Raw genomic sequence first — 19,322 nt, 5'->3', positions numbered from 1 at the left:
TAAAATATCTCCTTCCCATATACTCCAGGCTCTTTTCAAACCGCTGCTTCAGTGCTGTATCTCAGTGAGGTTGTTTTTATACTGGATCTTTAAGGTGGGGACTCCATTTCCTGTAACCCTCTGGCTCTCCCAGAGCAGAGCCCACTGATTTTTAAAGTTCCCCAACTTAAGTATGCTGATTTTAAAAACTTGTGAAGGTAAGTCCCTCTGGGTTTCAAAAGCCAGATGTCATGGGGACTCATCTTCCAAGTGCCAGTCCACCTTGTGTGGGGTCCCTGGTATGGGGTCTGTTCCTCTCCTTTCTCCATGCTTGTGGTGTCCTCCTCCCTTTTGTGGTTAGTCTCACTGGGTGTTTGGATCCCACCCATATCTGCCCCTTCTACCCTTTTCCATGTGGCCTCCTCTCTACAATTAACTGTATAGGGTATATTCTACTAGTCTTTGGGTTGTTTTCTGGGTTAGTTGCACTGATGTGAATGTTATCTAGATGTGTCCATGGGATGAGGTGAGCTTAGGATCCTCTTCCTCTGCCATCTTCCCATGCTTCTCTTTGCACTTCTTTTTTTTTTCCCCCCCAAATGGGAGCATTTATTTTCATTATTCTATCTCTCTTCCAATAATGTATGATTAGAAGAGGTTAATAATTTGTTTGTGGTTCGTAGGAGTAATTCAGGAGGAATTGTATCTAGACTTATATTTTAAGTATGATGCTGTGATTGAATGAAGCTTTAGGATGGCTTGAATGGTAGTAAGCTTATTTTATATTTGAGAAAGATATGAATATTTATGGCTAAAAAGGTGGACTGTGGTAGAATGAATGATTGACCTCAACACATTACCCTTCCCTGAATTCATGCCTTTTCCCTTTTCCAATGTTTTAGGTTTTTTTTCTGTTAGAGGTGGAGTGTACTTCTCTGCCCCTTGACTTTGAGCTTGCTCAAGTCATGTCTCCTTATAGAGACATGATAGAGATCTATCCAATTGGATAGAGATCTATCCAATGATAGATCAACTTACAGGTAAAACACTCAATCCCCTTGCCCCAAAGTGGAAAAACTCTTAACAACCATCTCAACTGGACTCCCTGCAGGATCTGCTGAGCATAATTAGGACTGTATTGCAACTCAACTTCTCTTTTTTCCAATCCTGTTTCTTTACCCTCTCTTCCTCAGATGTTGCTCCCAATAGTACCCTCTAATAGAGATCTTACACATACACTTCCATCACAGGGTGTTCCTTCCGGAGAACCTAAACTGTGAAAAGCAACAGTAGAGAACAAAGAAATAGTAAATACTGAGAAAACATTAAGCATAGAATTCTGTACTCATCTAAATGACCATTCAAAAAAATCATGATACATGATAATACATGATAAAATTGAAGGAAAAAGTTAATTAAAAATGTATATATTCTTCTAAAGGGAGAAAATTTAAAAACCTATCCAATTCTGTAGAATACAGGAAAGGAGTACAAAAGGATTCCAGGGAGGAAAAAGCATTTTAAAAGAAAGAACAAAATTAAATGGTAGAAATTCAAACATGTGAGTTATCACAATAAATTTATAAGCGAATGCCATCTTTTAGTTAAAATATTTTCAGATTGCTCTGAAAGTAACAGACACATCTAAAACTTAAGGGTACAGCAGGGGTGAAACCAAAGAGGAGAAAACTGAACAAATACTAACCAAAGGAAAGCTGATATATTACTATTGATAAAAAAATTAATATTTATTTTTAAAATAAAAACAACTATTTAGAGAATAGAGGGTTCCTACATAATTATTTAAAGCAAGAAAAATTCATTTAAAGCAAGAAAATTTGATATAATTTCAAAATATACACAACTAAAAATAACTTCATATAGAAATGTACAAATTCACAAATGTAGTGAGATAATTTAATCTCATTCTTTTTAAGGTTAATATTTGTGTTGGGGCACCTGCTTGGCTCAGTTGGTTGGGTGTCCGACTTAGGCTCAGGTCATGATCTTGCAGTCCGTGAGTTCAAGCCCTACATCAGGCCCTGTGCTGGCAGCTCAGAGCCTGGAGCCTGCTTTAGATTCTGTGTCTCCCTCTCCCTCTGCCCCTCCCCCGCTCCTGCTCTGTGTCTCTTACTCTCAAAAATGAATAAATGTTAAAAAGAAATTTTTTAAAGATTAATATTTGTGTTTATTAATGGAGCTAGGAGGCAAAAATGTTAGTAAGGATATAAAAATTTGACATAATTAATAACTTGATATGGTGGACATAAAATGACTGCTTCCAAAAAATCAGAGAATATATAATTAGAAATTTTACATTGATATAATCCTACTTGTCTATTTTTGCTTTTGTTGCCTGTGCTTTTGGTTTCATATCCAAGAAAACACTGTAAAAACCAATGTCAGGAATATCTGTTAATATGTTTTCTTCTAGGAGTTTTATGGTTTCAGATCTTAAGTTTTAGTGTTAAATCCATTTTGAGTTTTTGTGTGTGTGTGTGTACAGGGTGAAACAAAGGTCTAATTTCATTCTTTTTCATGTGAATATCCAGTTTTCACAACACAGTTAATTGAAGAGATTATCCTGTCCCAATTGTGTATTTTTAGCACCCTTTTCATATTTATATCTATGTGGATTTATTTCCAGACTCTCTATTCTGTTCTGTTGGTCTATATATCAGTTTTTATGCCAGTACCATACTGTTTTGATTACTGTAGCTAAAAACCAACAAAATGAAAAAGTAAAGTATGAGATGTGAGAATATATTTACCAACCATGTATCTGATAAAGGGTTAATATCTAAAATATATAAGAAACTCCTATGAATCAGTTGCATAGAAACCCAAATAACCTGATTTTTTTTTTAATGGGCAGAGGAACTGATAAGACATTTCTATAAAGAAGACACACAAATGATGAACAAGTACATGAAAAGTTGTTTAATGTCACTAATCATCAGGGAACTACAAATCAAAACCACTATGAGATATCACACCTGTTATGATGGAATCTATCAAAAACCAACCAACTAAAGAAAATGTAATAAATATTGGTGAGAATGTGGATAAAAGGGAACTCTTGTACATGGTTAATGAAAATGTAAATTTGTCACAATGGAAAAAAATACAGACGTTACTCAAAAAACTAAGAATAGAACAAACATATGATTCAAGAATCCTACTTCTGGGCATATCCAAAGGAATTAAAACCAGGTCTTGAAGAGATATCTGCATTCCCGTGTTAAGTGCAGCATTATTTACAATAGCCAAGACATGGAGGCAACTTAAATGTCCATTGAAGTACAAATGAATAAAGGAAATGTGGTATATACATACAATGAAATATTAACCATGAGAAAGAAGAAAATTCTTTTTGCAACAATATGGATGAACCTGGAGTAAATTACGCTAAGTGAAGTAAACCAGACACAGAGAGCAAATACTGTATTATACCACTCATATGTTGAATCTAAAGTGGTCAAACTCATAGAAACAAAGAGTGAAGTAGTCCAGGGTTTGGAGGAGGAAAACAGGTATTAGTCAAAGGGTGCAAAGGTTAGGTTATACAAGATAAATAATTCCTGGAGATCTACTGTACAACATAGTGCCAGTGGTTAAAAATACTGTATTGTATACCTAAAAATTTGTTAAGAGAGTAGATCTTAAGTGTTCTTTCACAGAAAATGATAATGAATTACAAGTAGGGGGTGCCTGGCTGGCTTAGAAGAGCATGCACCTCTTGATCTTGGGGTTGTGAGTTTGAGCCCCACATTGTGTGCAGAGATTACTAAAAAAGAAAAGAAATGAGAATATAAACTGGTGCACCCACTATGGAAAACAGTATGGAGGTTCCTCAAAAAATTTTAAAATAGAACTACCATATGGTCTAGCAATTCCACTTCTGGTATTTATATAAAGAAAACAGGGGCGCCTGGGTGGCGCAGTCGGTTAGGCATCCGACTTCAGCCAGGTCACGATCTCGCGGTCCGGGAGTTTGAGCCCCGCGTCGGGCTCTGGGCTGATGGCTCAGAGCCTGGAGCCTGTTTCCAATTCTGTGTCTCCCTCTCTCTCTGCCCCTCCCCCGTTCATGCTCTGTCTCTCTCTGTCCCAAAAATAAATAAAACGCTGAAAAAAAAATTAAAAAAAAAAAAAGAAAAAGAAAACATCTGGTATTTATATAAAGAAAACAAAATCACTGTCTGGAAAAGATATCTACACCCCCATGTTCTTTGCAGCATTATTTACAACAGCCAAGACATGAAACAACCTAGTTATCAATTGACAAATGAACAGATAAAGAAAATGTGGTGTTTATATACAATGGAATATTATTCAGCCATAGAACAGAAAGAAATTTTGCCATTTGCAAAAATATGGACAGACCTTGAGGGTGTTATGTACAGCATGGTAACTATAGTTAATAATACTGTATTGTATGTATATTTGAAAGTTGCTAAGAGAAAAAAATTATGAAAATTGTCACCACAACAAAATTGTAACTATGTCTGGTGATGTATGTCAACTTATTGTAATCAATCATTGTGGTGTGTGTGTGTGTGTGTGTGTGTGTGTGTGTGTATACACATCAGAATGATTATGTATAAATATACAATATATATACACATATATATAATGTATATCTAAAACTAATATGATACTAGATGTGAGTTATATATCAGTAAAATAATATTTTTTAAAGCATGTAGGAAATAAAAAGTTACAAACCAAAAGTACAATAATACTGGCTTTTATATTTACCTATTTGATTACCTTTTCCAGAGTTGTTACTATGGATTTGAGTTACTGTCTAGTGTCCTATCCTTTCAACCTGAAAGACTCATTTAGCATTTCTTTTAAAGCAGAAATATTAGTGACAAACTCCCCCAGCTTTTGTTGATATGGGAGTGCCTTAATTCTTGTTAATTTTTACATTTTTAAATGTTTATTTTATTTCTGAAAGAGAGCATGAGCAGAGGAGGAGAGAGAGAGGGAGACACAGAATTGGAAGCAGGCTCCAGACTCTGAGCTGTCAGCACAGAGCCCTAGGCGAGGCTTGAATTCACAAGCCATGAGATCATGACCTGAGCCGAAGTCACATGCTCAACCAACTGAACCACCTGGCACCCCCTTGTTCATTTTTTTAAAGGATGGTTTTGCTTGTTACTGAATTATAGTTGACAGTATTTTCTATGTACTGATGTATGTAGTTTCTGATGCGAAACTGCTAATCTTACTGAAGAACTTTTGTATATGATGAGTCTTTTCGTGTTCCATTTGAGTTCTTGCTTTGTCTTTTTCTTTTGGCGGTTTGATTTATAATATGCTTTGGTGTTTATCTCTTTTGAGTTTATCCTTCTTGGAGCTTGTTAAGCATTTGGATGTGTAGATTCATGCCTTTCATCATATTTGGGAAATGTTTGGGAATTATTTCTTCAAATATTCTTTCCAATCTTTTCATTCCTCTGTGATTCCCATAATGTGTATATTGGTGCACTTGAAGATGCCAAAATTCTTTCCGATTCAGAATTTCTCTTTGGTTCCTTTTTATGATTTCTGTCTCTATATTCTCATTTTGTTTATACATCATTTTCTTAGTTTCCTTTATTCTTTGTCCATGGGTCCTTTTAGCTCTTTGAGCACATTTAAGAAAGTTGTTTAAAAATATTTGTCTAGTAAGTCCAATTTCTGTTTTTTTCTCAGGGGTTATTCCTATCAATTTATTTTTATGAATGTCCATATTTCCTGTTTCTTTGTATGCCTTTTAATTTTTTTCTGGAAATTGAAAATTTTAAATATTATAATGCAATTCTGGGAATTAGATTTTCCTCCTTCATCAAGGGTTATTGCTGTTGATTTTTTGAGGGCTGCAGTCATCAGTTTCTTTAGCGACCTATTCAAGCTTTTTTTTTTCTTTTTGCAAAGACTGTATTCCTCATCATTTGTGGTCAGTCATTGTCTTTCTGTTCCATTAGCTCAGTGGCCAGCTAATGACTTCACAGATTTTCTTAAACACAAAAATTTAGTTGTCCTTTTCTTTATTGACCAGTCCCCTGGATGCTATAAGTTTTGCATTAGATTTAGAGTTTGAAATAGTTGATCTTGCAAGTGATGAATCACTACATTCTACCCCTGAAACCATTATTACACTATATATTAACTAACTTGGATTTAAATAAAATTAAAAAATAAAAATTTTCTGTGAAAGGAGGAAAAAAAGAAATAGTTGATCTCCATCTTTGGCAGTTTATATTTATTTCAATGGAGAGAACAGTTCTGTAAGTACTCTACTCCACCATTTTCCTTAATGTCACTTCTCCCTTCTTTCTCTTTTGCTATATACTTTCTCTGATATTAATCTTATTTTTATTTTATCCTTTTAAGTTACAAAATATTTTTGTTTCCTGTGGCTTGGAAAGAGCAAGAATAGGTCAATGATATGGAAAAATAATGCCACTTTTAAAAATGATTGTCATTTCCTACCTTAACAACCTACTAATACAATGTTTAAGCTATGCAAGTTATCTCACCACCTCCAGTTGCACTGATTACATTGTAAATAAATTACTTTCCTTAATATGGTAAAGCTAAGTGGTAACAATGGATCTCATTTCATTACTTAAAACCATCAATATGCTATTTAAAAGTCATATTGATATTTAATCAATTTTTCTATTCCTTTTTTTTAATTTCAGAGTCACCGTCATTCAGTTAGCACAAGGAATGAAACTGTAAATCTTACTGATGCTGAGGGTAAGTTATTTGTATATGTACTGTTTTGATTTTCAAATATTCATTGAAATTGAGAATAAGAACTCACCTAAAATAATTATGATCAAGACTTTCCTTCAAAATATAAATTATACTATTGGCACAAAAAATTATACTATTGGCACAAAAAATGTATGGAATTTTAATATTAATGGGAAATTAAGCAAAGCAAATTAAAATCCTTTATAATATTTATTTTACATGATTATATTATTACTAAACCATCTATTATGTTTATGTTTGTTTACAAATGTTTTGTCTACCCTGTAAATCTATCTAGTGAAGAGACTTTTCTGATCCAAAAAGATGTTCACTGATATCATTATGAAGACACATTTGACATATCAGTAAACCCAAAGGAGATAATCAAAATATTTAACAACTCGTACATGCCTAAGCATGGAACAAGCAAATTAGATTGGGTCAGAGTTCTGGTGAACCCTACTATACTTTATTGGGATGAAAGGAAATGGAGATTTCTAAGGGAATCAGACAACTAGGGCAATGAATGTAAGGTGGACATTTGAACATCTTGAGGCAAAATTTTTATAAATTAATACAGAAATGTTTTAATATTTAACAATTGTAACAGTCATAATTGTGTAGTGATTGAATAGCTATCCAGAGGAGATGGCAGTAATCTAACTAAAATGAAGAGAAAATAAGATAACTAGAACACTTGACAGGAATGATGAGCAAACAAGCACACTTTTTTGTAACATGGAAAAAGTTCTCCAACACCCAACTTATGGGATATCAGATGACAGTGTACTTGAGAAGTATGTTTTTAGAACAAAGTCCCCAAAAGGGAAATTTTGCTTATTTGAATAGTTGACTGTAGTGAAATAAAGATAATTAGAAATTAGTGCCTTAGGCATATATGTTTTGTATTTATATATGTATACATATGTATATGTATTTATACACTTGTTCTATACATTAATACCAATTCTAAAAACATATATGGGGGTACAAGAAGCTATTTTGTAATATAGGATGTCAGTTTCAGGAATTAATACTTTAAATGTCAGGAAAGTCTGGGGTGCCTGGGTGGCTCAGTTGGTTGAGCATCCGACTTTGGCTTGGGTCATGATCTCCTGGTTCACAGGTTCAAGCTCTGTATCAGGCTTTGTGCTTACAGCTCAGAGCCTGGAGCCTCCCTCTCTGTCTTCCCCTCCCCAATTCACTCTCTCTCTCTCTCTCTCTCTCTCTCTCTTTCTGTCTCTCTCAAAAATAGATATTTAAAAATATTTTTTAAAATAAATGTCAGAAAAATTTTTATCAAGTAATAGAAAATATTTCTGAGGGGATAAACTATATCTCACCCCTGCCTTGCTACTAGTTCTGTGACCTTAGGTAATCATTTGTCTTGCAAAATCCTTAATTTTCCCATTTTCAAAATGAAAGCATAGAACTAGATACTAAGAATAAAGTTTTCAGAACTTTCCTTGTCATTGCCTGACATTGCCTTATTCAATCATCATAGTTTTGTAAACACTTCACATACATTTATTTGATCTTCATACAGCACTGTATGGTTCACACTGATCCAGTCACCTCTGAAAGGTGAAGAACCTTTATAAGCAGCATCAAATCAAATATGGGATTGGAAAGAACATCTATAGCATACCTTTTTAAAAATAAGTAAATGCTTAGAAAATAGGACTTAGTTCCTTTTTGCTCACTTCTATCTTGCTCTTGGGCTTTCTCATTTTTACAATGGGAGAAATGATTTTAAGATGACTGGGTTTCCTATTTCTAAGTCTATATTCCTAAATTTATATCTGAATAGAGCTTTAAAAAATTAAGATTCCTAAATACATATTTTAAATGGTTTTGTTATACTTTAAAAACAAACAAGGAAAAAAAGACCAAAACAAAACAAAAACCAGACTCTTAAACATAGAGAACAAACTGGTGGTTACCAGGAGGGAGGTGGGTGGGGGAATGGGTGAAATAGGTGAAGGGGATTGACAGTATACTTACTGTGACGAGCACTGAATAATATATAGAATTGTTGAATCACTAAATTGTACACCTGAAACTAATATTGATGTTAATTATATTGGAATTTAAAAATACATACATAAGAAAAAATGGTTATGTTATATTTTGCAAACTGAAAATCAGTTTACTCATGCAGACCAGTCTTATCTAATTAACCCAATCTATTATAAATACTTTATATGAGGGAGGGAGCTAAGATGGTGGCATAGCAGGAGGATGCTAGGCTTGCCTAATCCCTTGAACACAGCTAGATAACTATCAAATCATTTTGGTTTTTTACATTTTTATATATATTTTTAATGTTTTTATCTTTTGAGAGAGAGAGACAGAGTGTTAGTGGGGGAGGGGCAGAGAGAGAGAGAGAGGGAGACAAAGAATCTGAAGCAAGCTCCAGGCTCCGAGCTGTCAGCACAGAGCCCAATGTGGGTCTCGAACTCACAAGCTGTGAAATCATGACCTGAAGTCAGGTGCTTAACTGACTAAGCCACCCAGGCACCCCTACATTTTTTTAAATGTTTATCTATTTTTAAAGGAGACAGGGCGTGAGCTGGGGAGGCACAGAGAGAGAGGGAGACACAGAACCTTAAGTGGGCTCTGGGCTCTGAGCTGTCAACACAGAGCCCAATGTGGGCTTGAACCCATGGGCTGTGAGATCATGACCTGAGCCGAAGTCAGATGCTTAACTGGTTGAGCCACCCAGGCGCCCCCAAATCATTTTGAATACCCAAGAAATCCACCTGAGGACTGACAGACTAAACTGTACAACTAAAGGGACAGGAGAGGCCACACTGAGGAAGTTAGGAAGTACAGAGATATAGTTTGGAGGAGAAACGGATCATAGGTGCTGAGGAAGGGAGGGAGCCCTGGTTGTGGAGAAAGGTGAGAGAGAGTAGAGCACACTTCCCCATTGCCATTGGTTGGGAAAATGAGAGGGGCTGATTTTCATGACTTTGCAACTAGCAGGGCTCAAAGACTGGAGTTTTGGAGGTCAGTGGGCTTGGCTGAGATAGAGACCTGAGGGTGCTACCCTCCTACTCCTGGAGAGAAGGCAGACAAGCAACTCCAGGGCAAATGATGTGATCTGAGGATCACCTAAGGCACATGAGGAGAGACTGGTTGCTCTACTTGGAGCACAACTGTGAGAGGTGGCATTCACAGAGTTGCCTCTCCAAAGATAAGAGAACCAGTGGGTGCATTTTTCTCCCCCACGCCTTAGCATAGGCACAGAGACACCTGCTGAAGGCAGCAACCCGGACATAGGCTGTTGAGCCTGCTTGTTCCAATTCCCACACCCTTGTACTCTGGTGTGACAGCCTTCTTGGTCAAACATGCACCAGTCCCAGCACAGCAAGACCCACTCCCAGAAGACCAGCGCACGTCCCTACTGGTCCCTAAAGTTTGGAGTTTTAAAAGTTAGCAGGCTTGGCTGAGATAGAGCCCAAAGTGTACTGTGATGCTCCAGGCAGACAAGCAACACAGTGATGACAACATGAAAACAGCAATCCGAAAAACACCTGGAACATGGGAGGGGGAAATCATTCACTCTTCTAGGAGTGCTTCCCTGAGAACAGCAAGAACGATGTTCCAACTCTAGGGACAAAGGATCTGGCTGGTGTCATTCCCCTCTTCCCCACCTTGGCATAAACCAACTTCAGTAAACAGCACCACACCAAGACTGGCTGAATAAACTGATTACATCAAGTCACACCCCCCTGCACTCTGTTGGTACTGCTTTCCTTGGGCAAGTGTCCCTAAGGACCAGTGCAGTGGGCCCCTTCCCCAGAAGACTAGAAGAAACACTTGCATGCACCATGTCTACCAACCATACAGATCTGCTAGTCTTCTGTTATAATGGAAGTAGCATCAGGTCTCATTTAACAAGCAGATCAGAGGACACCTAGTTAAAACTCATCATACTCTAGCCAAGGTCCAAACACTACCCACTGCAGGCAAGGAGAACCTCTGCAGGTGAATGACCTGTGGGATAGAGCAGCGAAAACACAGCAGAAGAGAGCATGAAGCACACACCACAGACACTACCTGAAGCACCAGGCCCTGGACACAATATGACTTCTTCTTCATAAAGCCATTACTCTAAGGAGCAGGAACAAAACTGGATTTTCTACCACATGGAAAAATACAGAGACTTAGACAAAACGCCAAGATGGAGGAATTCATTCCAAAGAAAGAACAACAAAGAACCAGAGATATAATTGAAACAGATATAGGTGATATCCCTGATGGAGAATTTAAAACAACAATTGTAAAGATACTTGTTGGGTTTGAGAAAAGCATAGAAAACATCAGGAAGACTCATGCCACAGAGATAAGAGTAATAAAACAATCAGAGGAAGCTGGTCTCGGAAGATAGCGGCCTAGGAGGATGCTGGGCTCACCGCATCCTGCTGATCACTTAGATTCCACCCACACCTGCCTAAATAACCCAGAAAACTGCCAGAAGACTAGCAGAACGGATTCTCTGGAGCCAAGCACAGACGAGAGGTGAGAGGCCCACAGAAGAGGGTAGGAAGGGTGGAGAGGTGGTGCGTGCTACACGGACTGGCAGGAGGGAGCCGGGGCAGAGGGCCAGCCCACGGGCCAGCAGAGGCCCCAAGTCTGGCTGGCAAAAGCAGAGGGGCCAGACGGAGTGTGTTCAGACAGCAAGCGGGCCTTAACATCTGGAAGGTTATAAGTTAACAGCTCTGCTCGGAGAGCGAGAAGGCTGGAGGACAATAGGAGGGAGAGTTGTCGAGCCCCGGGCGACAGAGCTCAGCTTGGGGGGGAACAAAGGCGCTCACCAGCGCCATCTCCCTCGCCCATCCCCCAGTCAAATTCCCAAAGGGAACCAGTTCCTGCCAGGGAACTTGATTGCACCACGCAAACACCCAAGGCTGTGTTTCTGTGGATCCATCCCTCTGGCAGTGGGTCTGACTCCCTCCTGATGCCGCAGGGCCCCTCATGAAGCAGATCACCAAAGGAAAAATGAGCTGAGCATGCCCCTTCCACCCCTGTGCACCTTGCCGATCCACCCCAGCTAATACACCAGATCCCCAGAACCACAAGCCTGGCAGTGTGCAAGTAGCCCAGACGGGCCACACCACCCCACAGTGAATCCCACCCCTAGGAGAGGGGAAGAGAAGGTACACACCAGTCTGACTGTGTCCCAGCGGTGGGCTGGGGGCAGAAATCAGGTCTGACTGCGGCCCTGCCCACCAATGCAAGTTATTCAAGACAGCACAGGGGAAGTGCCCTGCAGTTCCACACCACTCCAGGGACTATCCAAAATGATGAAACAGAAGAATTCCCCTCAAAAGAATCTCCAGGAAATAGCAACAGCTAATGAACTGATCAAAAAGGATTTAAACAATATAACAGACAGTGAATTTAGAATTATAGTCATAAAATTAATCGATGGGCTTGAAAAAAACCAGACAGAAATGAGAAATGCAGTGACTGAGATTTGAAACAGATTGGATATAATGACAACAAGGATGAAAGAAGCAGAGGAGTATGTGATATAGAAGATAGAATAATGGGCATCTAGGGGGTGGCTCAGTCTTTTTAGCATCCAACTCTTGACCTCAGTTCAAGTCTTGATCTCAGTGTTATAAATTCAAGCCCCACACTGGGCTCCACACTGAGCGTGAAGCCTACTTAAAAAAAAAATGAAGATAGAATACTGGACAAAAGAAGCTTAACAAAAGAAAGAAGAATTATGGAACATGAGAATAGACTTAGAGAATTCAATGACTCCATCAAACAAAAACATTTGTATCATAGGATACAAAAAACATTTGTATCACTCAAAACTTCCATAATCTGGAGTAGCAAACAGACATCCAAATCCAGGAGGCAGAGAGAACTCCATCAAGATCTACAAAAGCAGGCCAATACCAATACATGTTGTAGTTAAATTTGCAACATATAGTGATAAAGAAAAAATCCTAAAAGCAGCAAGAAAAAAGAAGTCCCTAACCTATAAGGGAAGACCCATAAGGCTAGCTGCAGATCTCTCCACAGTACCTTGGCAAGCCTGAAGGGAGTGGCATGGTATATTCAAAGTGCATAATGGGAAAAATCTGCAGCCAAGTATATTGTGTCCAACAAGCCTATCATTCAGAATAGGAGGAGAGATAGTTTCCCAGATAACAAAAACTAAAGGGGTTCATGACCACTAAACCAGCCCTACAAGAAATATTAAAGGGGACTCTGAGTGGAAAGGAAGGACCAAAAGTGACAAAGACAAGAAAGAATCAGAGAAAATCTCCAGAAACAACAACAAAACCAAGTAATAAAATGGCACTAAATACATATCTATCAGTAATTACTCTGAATGTAAATGGACTAAACACTCCAATCATAAGACATAGGGTGTCAGAATGGATAAAAAAACAATAGGGCCTATCAATATGCTGCCTACCGGAGACTCATTTTAGACCTAAAGACACCTGAAGGTTGAAAATGAGGGACGAAGAAACATTTATCATGCAAATGGATATCAAAAGAAAGCCAGAGTAGCAATAAGCTAGAGATATTAATATTCATTGATATCTATATCAAACTAGACTTTAAAACAAAGAGTGTAACAAGAGATGAAGAAGAGTACTATATCATAATAAAGGGGTCTATCCACCAAGAATATATAACAATCATAAATGTTTATGCACCCAAAATGGGAACACCCAAATATATAAAATTCATGGGGTGCCTGGGTGGTTGAGTCGCCTAAGTGTCTGACTCTTGATTTCAGCTCAGGTTGTGAGCTTATAGTTTGTGAGATTGGGTCCCACATCAGGCTCTGCACTGACAGCATGGAGCCTGCTTGAGATTCTCTCTCTCTCTGCCTCTCTCTCTTTGTCCCTCTCCCTCTCTCTCTCTCAAAATAAACATTTTGTAAAAATAAAAATAAAACAATTCATAACAAACATAAAGGAGTTCATTGATAATAATACAGTAATAGTAAGGGACTTTAATACCCCACTTACATCAATGGACAGATCATCTAAACAGAAAATCAACAAGGAAACAATGGCTTTGAATGACACACTGGACCAGAACATTCTATCCTAAAGCAGCAGAATACACATTCTTTTCAGGTGCACATGGGACATTCTCCGGAATAGATCACTTACTAGGTTGCAAATCAGTCCTCAACAAATACAAGACTGAGATCATACCATGCCACTTTTCTCACCACGACGCTATGAAACTTGAAGTCAACCAGAAGAAAAAATTTGAAAGACCAAAAATACATGGAGGTTAAAGAACTTGCTACTAAAGAATCAATGAATCAATGAGGAAATCAAAGAAGAAATTAAAAATAAATGGAAACAAATGAAAATGAAAACACAATGGTCCAAAACCTTTGGGATGCAGCAAATTGATCCTAAGAGGGAGCTATACAGCAATACAAATCTACCTCAAGAAGCAAGAAAAATCTCAAAAAACAACCTAACCTTTCACCTAAAGGAGCTAGAAAAAGAACAATAAATGAAGCCTAAACCCAGCAGAAGGAAGGAAATGATAAAGATTGGGGTAGAAATAAATGATATAAAAAATAAAAACAAAACAGGGGCGCCTGGGTGGCGCAGTCGGTTAAGCGTCCGACTTCAGCCAGGTCACGATCTCGCCGTCCGTGAGTTCGAGCCCCGCGTCAGGCTCTGGGCTGATGGCTCGGAGCCTGGAGCCTGTTTCCGATTCTGTGTCTCCCTCTGTCTCTGCCCCTCCCCCGTTCATGCTCTGTCTCTCTCTGTCCCAAAAATAAATAAAAAACGTTGAAAAAAAATTAAAAAATAAAAATAAAAAATAAAATAAAATAAAATAAAAACAAAACAATAGAACAGATCAATGAAACCAGGAGCTGGTTCATTGAAAAAATTAATAAAACTGATAAACCCCTGGCTTGACTCATCAAAGAGAAAAGAGAAAGGACCCAAATAAAATCAGAAAGGAGAGAGGAGAAATAACAACCAACAACACAGAAATACAATTACAAAAGTATGTAATGGAAGTTTATATGCCAACAAATTGGACAATCTAGAATAAATGGATACATTCCTAGAAACATATAAACTACCAAAACTGAAACAGGAAGAAATAGAAAACTTGAACAGATCAATAACCAGCAATGAAGTTGAATCAGTAATCAAAAATCTCCCAACAAATAAAAGTCCAGGGACAGATGTCTTCACAGGCAAATTCTACTAAACATTTAAAGAGTTAATACCTGGGACGCCTGGGTGGCTCAGTCGGTTAAACGTCCGACTTCAGCTCAGGTCACAATCTCGCGGTCCGTGAGTTCGAGCCCCGCGTCGGGCTCTGGGCTGATGGCTCGCAGCCTAGAGCCTGCTTCCGATTCTGTGTCTCCCTCTCTCTGCCCCTCCCCCATTCATGCTCTGTCTCTATCTGTCTCAAAAATAAATAAAATGTTAAAAAAAATTTTTTTTAAATAGTTAATACCCATTCTTCTCAAACTATTCCAAGAAATAGAAAAGGAAGGAAAACTTAAATCATTCTATGAGGCCAGCAATACCCTGATACCAAATTCAGACAAAGACCCCACTAAAAAAGAGAACTACAGGCCAATATCCCTGGTGAACATGAATGCAAAAATTCTCAAGCAAGTACTAGCAAATCGGATTCAACAGTACATTAAAAGAATCATTCACCATGATCAAGTGGGATTTATTCCTGGGTTGAAAGTGTGGCTCAATTTTCACAAATCAGGGGCACCTGGGTGGCTCAGTCAAACATCCAGCTCTTGATTTAGGCTCAGGTCATGATCTCACAATTGGTGAGTTTGAGCCCTTCATTGGGCTCTCCACTACAAGCAGTGGAGCCTGCTTGGGATTCCCTCTCTCTTCCTCTCCCTGTTTACCTCCCCTGATCTCTCTGAATATCAAAATAAATAAACCTTTATTTAAAAAAAAAAATTTTAACGTTTTATTTATTTTTGAGACAGAGACAGAGCATGAACAGGGGAGGGGCAGAGAGAGAGGGAGACACAGAATCGGAAGCAGGCTCCAGGCTGCGAGCCATCAGCCCAGAGCCCAACATGGGGTTCGAACTCACGGACCGCGAGATTGTGACCTGAGCCGAAGTCAGCCACTTAACCGACTGAGCCACCCAGGCGCCCCAATAAACCTTTAAAAAAATATTTGCAAATCAATCAATGTGATACACCACATCAATAAAAAAAAAAAAAGGGTAAGTACCATACAATCCTCTTAATAGAAACAGAAAAAGCATTTGACAAAGTACAACATCCAATTCATGATAAAAACCCTCAACAAAGTTGGTTTAGAGGGAACATACCTCAACATAATAAAGTCCATGTATGAAAAGTCCACAGCTAATATCATCCTCAATGGGGAAAAACTGAGAACTTTTCTCTAAGGTCAGGAAAAAGACAGGGATGTCCATTCTCACCATGGTTTTTTTTTTGTTTTGTTTTGTTTTTTAACAAACTGCTGGAAGTCCTAGCCTCAGCAATCAGACACCAAAAAGAAATAAAACAGCATCCAAAGTCAAACTTTCACTATTTGCAGATGACAGGATGCTTTACATAGAAAACCCAAAAACTCCCCCCAAAAGTTGCTAGAACTGATATACAAATTCACTAAAGTCACAGGATACAACATCAGCATACAGAAATCTGTTGCATTTCTATACACCAATAATGAAATAGCAGAAAGAGAAATCAAGGAATCAATCCCATTTACAATTACACCAAAAACCATGAGATACCTAAGAATAAACCTAACCAAAGTACAGGTGAAAGACCTGTACTCTGAAAACTATAAAACACTGATGAAAGAAATTGAAGATGACACAAACAAGTGGAAAATCACTCCATGCTCCTGGATTGGAAGAGCAAATATTGTTAAAATGTCCACGCTACCCAAAGCAATCTACACATTTAATGCAATCCCTATCAAAATACCACCAACAATCTTCACAGAGCTAGAACAAACAATCCTAAAATTTGTATGGAATGACAAAAGACCCCAATAGCCAAAGCCACCTTGAAAAAGAGAAGCAAAACTGGAGACATCACAGTTCCAGACTTCACGTTATATTACAAACTTGTAATCACCAGGACAGTAAGTATGGTACTGGCACAAAAACAGACACATAGATCAATGGAACAGAATAGAAAACCCAGAAATGAACCCACAACTATATGGTCAATTAGTTTTCAACAAAGCAAGAAAGAATATTCAATGGGAAAAAGATAGTCTCTTCAATGGATGGTGTTGGGAAAACTGGACAGCAACATGCAAAAGAATGAAACTGAATCACTTTTTTACCACCACACACAAAAATGAATTCTAAGTGGATTAAAAACCTAAATATGAGACAGAAAACCATTAAAATCCTAGATAACAGAGGGAGTAACTTCTTTGACATCAGCTGTAGCGGCTTCTTACTAGATATGTCTCCTGAGGCAAGGGAAACAAAAGCAAAAATGAACTATTAGGACTTCATCAAAATAAAAACCTTCTGCACAGTAAAGGAAACAATCAACAAAACTGAAAGGCAACCTATGGAATGGGAGAAGATATTTGCAAATGCCATATCTGATAAAAGGTTAGTATCCAAAATATATAAAGAACTTATACAACCCAACACCCCAAAACCAAATGATCCAATTAAAAATGGGTGAAAGAGATGCACCCGAGTGGCTCTGTTGGTTAAACATCTGACTTTGGGTCAGGTCATGATCTCACCGTTCGTAGGTTCGAGCCCCATGCTGGGCTCTGTGCTGATAGCTCTGATTCTGTGTCTCCCTCTCTCTCTGTTCCTCCCCCACCTGTGCTCTCTCTCTCTCAAAAATAAACATTAAAAAAATGGGTAGAAGGCATAAATAAACATTTTCCCAAAGAACACATCCAGATGGCCAACCGACACATGAAAAGATGCTCAACATCACTCATCATCAGGGAAATACAAATCAAAAGTACAATGAGATACCACCTGATACCTATCAGAATGGCTAAAATGAACAATGCAAGAAACAACAGGTGTTGGCAAGGATGTATATAAAGGGGAATCCTCTTAGACTGTTGGTGGGAATGAAAACTGGTGCAGCCCCTCTGGAAACCAGTATGGAGGTTCCTCAAGAAGTTAAAAATAGGACTATCCTACAGTCCAGCAATGGCACCACTATGTATTGACCCAAAGAAATAAAAAATACTGATTTGAATGGACACATGCACCACAATGTTTGTAGCGGCATTATCAACAATAACCAAACTATGGAAAGAGCCCATGTCCATACACACACACACACACACACACACATATGCACACACACATACACACAGAATATTACTTGGTGATCAAAAAGAATGAAATCTTGCCATTTACAACAACATGGATGGAACTAGAATGTATCATGCTAAGTGAACTGTTAGAGAAAGACCAATACCAAATGATTACAATCATATGTGGAATTTAAGGACCAAAACAGATGAAAATGTGAAGGGAAAAAAAAAGGCAAACCAGGAAACAGACTCTTAACTGTAGAGAACAGGTGAGGATTACTGGAGGGGAGGTGGGTGGGAGTCTAGGTTAAATGGGTGATGGGTTAAGGAAGGCACTAATAGTGATGAGCACTGGGTGTCGTATGTAAGTAATGAATCATTAAATTTTACACTTGAAACTAATACTACCGTGTATGTTTACTAACTGGAATTTAAATAAAAACTTGAAAAAAAAGCATAAGTTAGTTTTGCTTTTACAAAAATAAATAAATGAAATGCAGTATACTTAGAGTTGATTCACTCTTGTTGAATTCCTTGATTTATTATTATTTGTAAAAAATTTAGAGGATTTGCCTAGCTCCATTACTTTGGAACTACTTTCATTGATACCTCTCACTCCCTTATATAAATGTACATATTTATGCGCATTTATCTCAGCCTAGGACTACCAATAATTAAAGACTATAATTGTTCCATTCTATACTTTATAAATTATTTTAGTTTATTTCATGAGATTCCTCCTAGGGTCATGAATTATTGAGGAAATACAGAATTATTAATGAAAAGTATCTAGGATGTAGATTGTTTACACAGCTTTATAGATTTGGGTATGTATAGTAAATGTATAATGGAAGATTACCCAAATGACTCCTAGAGGATATGCTAAAATGAGATTCCAAGAAGGAAGAGTAAAAGCAATCTTTTAAATATCCAGTCAAACACAACTTTGAATAACGTGCATAAAATTTAACACCCACAAAAAACATTCAGAACCACATAGAGTGCAATGATGAGGTTTTGTTTGTTCGTAATTTAGTTTTTATTTTTTGAACTAGCATTAGGAACCAGAAAAATAGGAGTACTCCATACAAATATTTACTGTCATCTGACTAAAAGACATAAAAATATAGACCATTGTGACATTTAATTTTAATAACTTAATGCATGCATTTTAACAATACTATTGAAAATAGTAATTGGACTTATTAGGTGACAGACCCAAGGTTACAGTACATCAGGAGTCAGAGCAAAGGGAGTAGTAGTAACAAAAACAACAAAAGTTGCATTCTTTTTGTGCTTATT

General features: G+C 37.8%; 1 protein-coding gene across 1 annotated transcript in view; it reads left to right on the top strand.

The window, feature by feature from the left end:
• The window catches only part of CATSPERT (catsper channel auxiliary subunit tau), a 178,326-nt gene that overhangs the window by 127,590 nt on the left and 31,414 nt on the right, over positions 1 to 19,322 (top strand). Inside the window, 1 exon segment of the mRNA XM_040475854.1 lies at positions 6,672 to 6,729. Within this exon segment, the coding sequence (XP_040331788.1) occupies positions 6,672 to 6,729 (58 nt within the window).

The sequence above is a fragment of the Herpailurus yagouaroundi genome, unplaced genomic scaffold, assembly GCF_014898765.1.
Source record: "Herpailurus yagouaroundi ecotype Mexico unplaced genomic scaffold, PumYag 140, whole genome shotgun sequence".
In the NCBI taxonomy this organism is placed as follows: domain Eukaryota; kingdom Metazoa; phylum Chordata; class Mammalia; order Carnivora; family Felidae; genus Herpailurus; species Herpailurus yagouaroundi.
The sequence above is the reverse complement of the archived record's forward strand: the minus strand, read 5'-3'. Positions and strand labels throughout refer to the sequence as shown.